Source organism: Wyeomyia smithii, chromosome 2 (genome assembly GCF_029784165.1).
Source record: "Wyeomyia smithii strain HCP4-BCI-WySm-NY-G18 chromosome 2, ASM2978416v1, whole genome shotgun sequence".
Taxonomy (NCBI): domain Eukaryota; kingdom Metazoa; phylum Arthropoda; class Insecta; order Diptera; family Culicidae; genus Wyeomyia; species Wyeomyia smithii.
Genome location: NC_073695.1, coordinates 157169103 through 157178028, shown reverse-complemented (window position 1 = coordinate 157178028; position 8926 = coordinate 157169103). Strand labels below are relative to the sequence as shown.

Genomic DNA, 8926 nt, shown 5'->3' with positions numbered 1-8926 from the left:
ACATGACTATTTTAAACAATGGTGAAATGACACGTATCCCGAAACCTCCAGCGCGCCCAAGCGCTTTGGATCTATCCTTATGTTCGACGTCGCTACGGTTGGATTGCACATGGAAGGTAATGCTCGATCCTCATGGTAGCGACCATCTGCCTATTCTTATTTCAATTACTAACGGTTCAACTCGCATGCGACCAATTGACATTCCGTATGACCTCACACGGAATGTCGATTGGAAGTTATACGAGGAAATGATTTCAAAAGCGGTCGAGTCGATTCAACATCACCCACCACTTGAAGAATACAACCTCCTCGCGGGCTTAATCCTCGACGCCGCGTTGCAAGCCCAAACGAAGAAATATCCCGGCGTAACGATCAAAGAGCGGCCTCCAACTCCGTGGTGGGACAAAGAGTGCTCCGTTGTCTACACGCAAAGATCCGACGCGTTTTTTGGCCTTCCAGAAGGGAGGTATACCCGACGACTATATACGGTATTCGGAGCTTAATACCAAGCTTAAAAGCCTGGCTAAAGCAAAGAAACGCGGATATTGGCGTCGGTTCGTGAACGAGACGTCGAGGGAGACATCGATGAGCACTCTTTGGAACACAGCCCGAAGAATGCGGAATCGCGTAACGGTCAACGAAAGCGAGGAGTCTTCAAGTCGGTGGATATTTGATTTTGCCAGGAAAGTATGTCCGGACTCTGTTCCTGCGCAAAACTTTGTTCGCGATACGTCTCCGGGTCACGACGCGATAGAATCACCTTTTACGATGGCAGAATTTTCAGTTGCCCTCCTGTCCTGTAACAATAACGCACCTGGGTTAGATAGAATCGAATTCAACTTGTTGAAGAATCTACCCGGCAATGCCAAGAGGCGTTTGTTGAACTTGTTCAATAAGTTCCTAGAGCAAAACATTGTACCGCAGGATTGGAGGCAAGTGAAGGTGATCGCCATCCAAAAACCAGAGAAACCAGCTTGTGATCACAACTCTTATAGGCCGATTGCAATGCTATCCTGTATCCGGAAATTGATGGAAAAAATGATACTCCGTCGTTTAGACCACTGGGTCGAATCAAATGGTCTACTATCAGATACTCAATTTGGCTTGATTTGGAATGATTGTCTTGCGTTGCTTTCAACAGATATTCAGCTGGCGTATGCTCGCAAAGAACAAATGGCGTCTGCGTTCTTGGACATTAAGGGGGCTTTTGATTCCGTTTCTATTGACATTCTTTCGGGTAAACTTCACCGACAAGGATTTTCTCCAATTTTGAACAATTTTTTGCACAATTTGCTGTCCGAAAAGCACATGCATTTTACGCACGGCGATTTGGCAACTGTTGGGCTGGAATCACCAACTCTATGGTAGCAAACACGTGTGTTATATTGTGTTAGCTTTAAGCTACAGAAAAAGTTTTATTTAGGCTAGTTTTACAAACTTATTCGCTTAGGATTACTTACAAATTTGGTGTGATTATTCTGGAAGTGGTATTGGCTTTCCTGTCCCACTATGCCTTACTTGTAACTGTAGATATATAATTCTATTTAAGCAATAGGTTAATAATTTCTAACCCTCAAATGATCCGTACTTACATGTGCAGAAAATATATTTTAGAAACTATCACTCCCGAAAATTGTATATAGGAAATTTAGTTTTAAGAGCTGTGGTACTTTAGGTTTAGTATTTAATATAGTATTTTATAGATTTTAACTAGAATAATAAATTGAATTGCGTAGAGAAATGAATTGCACGTTGTCACTGTATGAAGAATTATTCTGTTTTGATTTCTCCTATTCCCTTATGTCTTGACGTTCCGACGGGTTATAACAGTTGGTCTTCACGTCACTTTGTCAGCGGCGAATGCCGCGCTGCAATATGAAGCGTTGCGTTGCGACCAGGGACCCGTCGTGACATACCCCCGCCCGTAAACCTTGGTGAGGGTCTCAAGATCCGGAGTCACCGATGCCAGGTTTACTGTTCACCTCGACGTCCAAAACAGCTAACTTCACCGCTGGTCTACGTAGAGTTCCTGACGATGTCCGAACCAATGCTTGTCGTACTCTGCCGTCTCGTCCTGGAATCACCCTCTCGATCCTCCCCCTAGCCCACTGGTTCCGTGCCGCTCCGTCAGCCACCAAAACTAGGTCACCTACCTCCAGATCTTTCACGTCCTTGAACCATTTGCATCTTCGTGTGATTACGGGGAGGTACTCCTTTAGCCACCTGCGCCAGAACTCATCGGTAATGTACTTGGCCAACTTCCAACTGCTTCGGAGTGTTGAACGACTGTCCAGCTTTACGGTGGGTAGAAACTTCGTGCCAGAAGAGTTGCCCAACAAAAAATGGTTTGGGGTCATTGCCTCCTGATCCGCAGATTCCAGCGGAATGAAGGTGAGAGGCCTGGAGTTGATCATGGCCTCCGCTTCCAGGAGAATCGTCTCCAGTGTCTCGTCATCGGGTTTCCGTGGGCCATCCATAACCGCTCCAATCGCTACCTTGACCGACCGAACTAATCTCTCCCACGCACCGCCCATGTGTGGTGCCGCTGGGGGTATAAACTTCCAGGTAGTTTGGGAGGTCGTGAACTTTGTGGATAAAGCCTTGTCTCTAGCTTCTTTTAGCGCCCTCATCTCGTTGCTGGTGCCTTGGAAGCAGGTAGCAATATCGGTCCAGAATTCCCTTGGGATGCCTCTGCGTGCCACAAAACGTTGTACTGCCATGATACAGGACTCCGTGCTTAACGAGTGTACCACCTCCATGTGGATTGCTCTAGTCGTGAGGCACGTGAATAGTGCCACCCAGCGCTTCACGTTGACCCTACCCACCTTCGCCAGTATCGGCCCGAAATAGTCTAATCCGGTAAACGTGAAGGGCTGAACGAAAGCCGTCAAGCACATCTCAGGGTGCGGAGCCATTGGTGGTGGTGTTGGCATCGCCTTCGCTACGCGACAGAAAGCGCACGCTTTCTGAACTTTCTCCAGTAGTCGTCTCAGGTTTGAAATCTCGAACCGTTGGCGGATTTCGTTGAAAATGGTTTCTCGGTAGGCATGACGGAAACGGCGGTGGTACCAGTCTACAATAAGGAAGGTGATTAGGTGTTGTTTGGGGAGGATGATTGGGAACTTAGCTTCGGCCGGTACGTATGGTGCCGCGCCAATTCGTCCCCGACTTCGCAGAACTCCGCTCTCGTCCAGGTATGGCCACCGCTTGTTGATAGAGCTGGATTTGTCCACGATTGCATGACGCTGCTCGGGTGGACCTTGAGTCTTAGCCAAAACTGCAATTTCCTCCGCGTAGAAATCGCTTTGTGCCGTTTTCAGGAGGATTTCTTCTGCTCGTCGAAGTTCGTCGCTTGTTAGGTTTCCGAGTTGCAGGTTTTCCCTCGATCGGCGCTTGGGGAAGTTGTTCAACCCGCGAAGAACATATGCAGCTACACGCTGCATCTTGGTCCATCGATTAAATCGGTTGAATGCCATGTCCGAAGAGAAGTGTGCGGCATGAAAATGGGACGGACGAAGCTCTTGCTCGGTTGAGGCAATCGTTTGCTGCTTGGGCCAGCCCTCTTCGAGCTCGTAGAGAAAGGCCGGGCCTTGAAACCAGGGACTGTCCATGGTAATTTGCGGACCGTTGTTCCACTTTGTAGCGAGATCCGCAACATTGAGCTTGGTTGGGACCCAGCGCCACTCGGATTGTTGCGTGGATGACAAGATCTCGCCGACCCTAACGGCTACATATTTATGATAACGCCGATGATCGGTGGAGCGCACCCACGCGAGGACAGTGGTTGCATCACTCCAACAGTAGCGTTGACAAACCACGAAGGTATGACGTTTCAGGACCGTGTTCATCAAGCGTACGCCCAAAACTGCCGCTTTCAGTTCGAGACGAGGAATAGATAGTGTTTTCAACGGGGCAACTTTAGTTTTGGCTTTAGCAAGTGTCACTTCTATGCCGCGGGACGTCTCCAAGCGGAAGTACACTGCACAGGCGTAAGCGGTTTCGCTAGCATCAGCCAAGACGTGGATTTGCAGACGAGAATAGTCATGTGTCGGTTGGAAGTAGCTCCGAGGAATGCGAAGTTGACCCAGTTGCTGGAGTAAGCACACCCATTGTCGCCAACGTCCATTTAGTTCTTGGGGGATTTCTTGATCCCAGCCGACTCCACGCGCCCAGAGCTCCTGGATAAAGATTTTACCGTGAACCAGGAAATACGCGATTAGACCGAGCGGATCGAAAAGGCTCATGACCACCTTGGCCACTTCACGCTTGGTGGGCATATGATCTGGATGCAGGATGGCCTGTAAATCATCGCGTGTTCCGAAGGAGTAGATGAACACATCTTCTTTCGGGATCCATTGCATCCCAAGTAACGATTCGGACTTGCCCTCTCGTTCCATATGAAGGCTTTTAGATTCCTCTTCAGCTACTTCACCTATTCCTCGCAGCACTTCGGATTCATTGGAAAGGAATCGCCGTAAAGTGAAGCCTCCCTTGGACTGCAAAAGCCTGACCTCGTTCACGACTGTAATCGCCTCCTCGATCGTCTTGAAGCTGTCCAAGTAGTCGTCGACGTAATGCTTTTTCTTGATGGCGTCTGCTGCTCTTGGATAATCGCTAGCGAACTCATCGGCGTTAAGGTTCTTTACGTACTGTGCCGACGCCGGGGAACAGCACGCCCCAAATGTAGCGACGTCCATGACGTAGACTTGGGGGTTATCCGAGGAACAAAACCGGAAAAGGAAACGTTGCGATTGACAGTCAGGAAAACGCATTCGCAGCTGATGAAACATTTCCATGACGTCACCAGTAAGCGCCACTGGAAATTGGCGAAACTGGCTGAGGACCGTCGGGAGCGCGACTAGTAGGTCGGGTCCTTTTAAGAGACGGGAGTTAAAGGAGACTTCCCCCACCTTGGCCGCCGCATCCCAGATCAGCCGGATTTTGTCTGGTTTTTTGGGGTTTGTAGCGACACCTAGGGGAAGGTACCATACACGATTTGCCTCAACGGAAGTCAATTCGGCAAGAGTTGCACGGTGTGTGTATCCTTTCCGTTCGTAGTCTAATACTTGCTGGTGCACACGTTCTTTCAGCGCTGGTTCTCGTTGAAGTCTACGCTCAAGTGCCTCCAGACGTCGGACAGCCATGGGATAACTGTCAGGAAAGTTTGGATCGTCCGTTTTAAACAGTAATCCGGTTTCGAAATGTGCTCCCTCGGGCGTGCGTCGTGTAGTCTCCTGTAGTAACCGTATCGCTCGTTTCTCATCTTCGGATTCCAATTCAGGACTTGGAATGGTGACTCCGTTGTCTTCAAGCGTGAAATAGTCATGGAGCTGTTCGTTGAGTTCGCGGTCGCGATCTGAGACCGCTCCGACGTGAAATCCAACGATTGCTGAATGCGACGACTGATTTGGGACGTAACCGTAGACACTCCAACCTAGACGGCACTTTGCCCCAATCGGATGAGTTTGCCCTCCTTCTCGCAGCTTGAGCGGAACTCCCAGTTTCAAATTATCCAAGCCGATGAGAAGCTTGGGTTCGATCGACTCATATTAAAGCGCTTAGCTAGCTCCTGGTACTTCATGCTTTGGGTAGGAAGAACTAGTCGACTAACCGTCCGGACATTGAAAAGAGTGTATCGGGAATTTATATTTTTGCCGGAGATATCAAGCTGGACACATTGCGAGGTCGGTTCGACCCGTGTCACGTTTCCGGTCCACTTCAAGGTGAGCGGATCTGTTTTCCCCGCGACTCCCAGACCTTTCGCAACTGATTCATCCAGGAGAGTGTAGGACGATCCTTCATCGATGAAGGCGTAGACAACTTGGGAGGAATGGTTGCCATACAGAACCACGGGAAGAATGCGGAAAAGTGGCCACTGAAAATTACCGGAGGTTACGTGACTAGCTGAAACGGATCGATCGCAGGACGTGTCGGAGTGTAAAAGTGTATGGTGTTTCTGGCGACATTCCTGGACACCACAGCCTTTCCAGGATCGGCACGGCCACTTGCCGTGACTATTGAGGCAGGTTCTACAAAGTTCTTTCTGCTGGACTAGCTTCCACCGTTCGTCTAAACTGGCTCCCCCGAATTGATGACACTCAGCAACTCGATGGCCGGTTCGACCGCACGCTTGGCACTGCTTGTCCGGTTTCGCGCCGGTGGAGGTTTTGTTAGTGGTTGGAGCTGTCGGCTGCTCTGCAGAATGTGCCTGAACGACGCCCGTGTTACCCTTAGGCTTACTGTTTTTGACTTCAGTGTACGTGATGTATTTCTGAGAGCTCCCTCCTGGAATACTAAAACTAACTTCAGATGAGCGGGGGCCTAGTGTGGTTGGTAACGTCTCAGCCAACCACGCTCGACGCCTGGGTTAGAATCCCACCGCCGACATAGGTGTTGATGGTTGTGAGGTGGCGTGATCCACTCACAACCAACCCAACTGGTCTAGATTCAATCCTAGCCGACACCGGGAGATTTTCTGAGGCGAAAAATCTCTTGGATCACGCCTTCCATCGCATGAGGAAGTAAAGCCGTTGGCGCCGGTCCGTTAATAAACGGGTCGTGAGTTAGGGTCCTGGGTGTGGAGTCGCCTCCCTGGGCGTCGGTGATTGGCCACAACAGTGGCGGAAATAGACCGACGGAAAATAAGCGAGAATAAAAAAAAAAAAATACTGAAACTAACTTCGCTTGCCGCTGTGACCAAACCAGACATGAAGATGCCAAAGGTGTCCAACGTTGCAGGCGGATGATTGTTTTTGTAAACTGCCCAGTCAAGACGCATTGAACCGGGCAATTTCTCCACCAGTTCCTGTAAAAGCACAGGATTCGCGAGATGATTGAGTTGCTGTCCCGCTTTGAGGTGATCAACAAGATTCTGCACTGCTAGGCCAAAGTGAATGACCGTTTCCAGTCGGTCGTGTCGCGGCGAGGGAATTTGATTAATCTTGCTCAATTGCGACCTAATCAGGAAATCAGGTCTTCTAAATAACGTACGCAGAGTCTGAACGACGTGCGGTACGCTCACCGGCAGGAGTAAGCGACTTCGTACGGACTCTAGTGCGTGTCCTTTCAAACACCGCTGAAGGCGTACTAGGTTTTCCGCATCTGAATAACCGCAGGTGGTCGTAGACTGTTCAAAATTACTTATAAATAAGGGCCAGTCCTCCGGGCTCCCGCTAAACAAGGGCGAATCTTTGGCTAAAACTTGCCTCGCCGCTATTTGTGCTTGTGTTAATACGCGAACGAGGGGAACGGGGCTGGCCGAAGAAGGTTGAGTCGGGTCAACGGGTTGTGGTAGCTGAGGCGACGGAGAGGGCAGATACGTTGGCTGCGGATCCCCTGGCGTACCGGGAATTCCGGATGGAATCGGAGTCTGCGGTACGGGAACAGGCGGGTTCGATGGCAGCGGCAACGGAGCCGGTGGACTTGATGGCTGTGGCACAGCTGGTGTACCGGGAAAGGCCGATGGAATCGGTGACAACGGCGGGGGAGCCGGTGGATTGGATTGTCAGGGGGCCCCTGAAACTGTGGGCAGACCTCGGTGTGGTAGCGGTGTTGGTGTCAACGGAGGAAAGGGGGATCCGCTGGGACATCGGGTATCGGGGTCACGTTGGGGTTGTTTGGATTCCCCAGTAGATTTCCGTTTGATTGTCCAGCGTCCTGTCTGTTTAACCAATCTTCCACCATCTGGTTTGAGTTGACGATGGAACCACCTCTGCTACTAGCCTCTGCTATGTGCCGGATGAGCGCTTGCCGCTTTTCTAAAGATTCCTTCCTAATCTGTTGTTCTTTTTGCTTCAATTCTAACTCCTCCTTTAATCTTCGCTCTCGAAGACGCTTTTTCTCCTCCAATTGGCGTTCTCCTTCGTCCAACAGTCGGTTCCGAACATCCTGCTCTTCTTGGAGGGCTAGTTCCTGCATCTTCTGCTCCTTCTCGACGAGTTTCAGCTGCTCCGTTAATATTGCAGCACGTACACTCGACGTTACACTGCCACCAGGATTCGATTTTCCCTTCTTACAACTTCTTGTCGATCCTACCTTAGAACTTGCCTTAGATCCTGGTTTGGAACTTGATCGAGTCGTGCGGCCACCAATTTCGGGTACTTTCAAGTGGTCGGACTTCCCCTGCAACGAGCATTTACCGCACACATATAAAACACCCGGCTGTCGGGTATGCATGTCGATGCCAGCGCATTCCGCGTGCTCCCACAACTTGCAGAGGCCGCACTGTATGTTGTCGTCCGCCGGTAGGGCCGTTCGGTCACAGGTTTGGCAGTTTCGGGGGGAATTCTCTGCCATACTTCCGATACCCGTAAAAATTTCTTAAAGAAATGTTGGGCTGGAATCACCAACTCTATGGTAGCAAACACGTGTGTTATATTGTGTTAGCTTTAAGCTACAGAAAAAGTTTTATTTAGGCTAGTTTTACAAACTTATTCGCTTAGGATTACTTACAAATTTGGTGTGATTATTCTGGAAGTGGTATTGGCTTTCCTGTCCCACTATGCCTTACTTGTAACTGTAGATATATAATTCTATTTAAGCAATAGGTTAATAATTTCTAACCCTCAAATGATCCGTACTTACATGTGCAGAAAATATATTTTAGAAACTATCACTCCCGAAAATTGTATATAGGAAATTTAGTTTTAAGAGCTGTGGTACTTTAGGTTTAGTATTTAATATAGAGTTTTATAGATTTTAACTAGCATACAAAATTGAATTGCGTAGAGAAATGAATTGCACGTTGTCACTGCATGAAGAATTATTCTGTTTTGATTTCTCCTATTCCCTTATGTCTTGACGTTCCGACGGGTTATGACAGTTGGTCTTCACGTCACTTTGTCAGCGGCGAATGCCGCGCTGCAATATGAAGCGTTGCGTTGCGACCAGGGACCCGTCGTGACAGCAACTTTTCGCATTAGCTACA

The 8926-nt window shown here is 49.3% G+C and overlaps 1 protein-coding gene across 1 annotated transcript; it reads right to left on the bottom strand.

The window, feature by feature from the left end:
• Positions 1-1943: 1943 nt before the first annotated feature.
• Positions 1944-8295, bottom strand: LOC129720135 (uncharacterized). Its single transcript, XM_055671568.1, has 4 exons — positions 7563-8295; positions 6703-7440; positions 5612-6285; positions 1944-5528 (listed from the first exon to the last, which is right to left on the bottom strand). The coding sequence occupies exons 1-4, from the start codon at positions 8293-8295 to the stop codon at positions 1944-1946; spliced, it is 5730 nt and encodes a 1909-aa protein (XP_055527543.1).
• Between the last annotated feature and the right edge of the window lie 631 nt (positions 8296-8926).

What these genes read in the sequence shown, in the direction of transcription:
- LOC129720135 (XM_055671568.1), bottom strand. Translation starts at nt 8,295, where the DNA reads ATGGCAGAGAATTCCCCCCGAAACTGCCAAACCTGTGACCGAACGGCC. An exon ending in AGCGGATCCCCCTTTCCTCC is followed by an intron (nt 7,441 to 7,562) that starts GTTGACACCAAC and finishes CCGGTACACCAG; the next exon opens with CTGTGCCACAGCCATCAAGT. An exon ending in CTCTTTTCAATGTCCGGACG is followed by an intron (nt 5,529 to 5,611) that starts GTTAGTCGACTA and finishes ATCGAACCCAAG; the next exon opens with CTTCTCATCGGCTTGGATAA.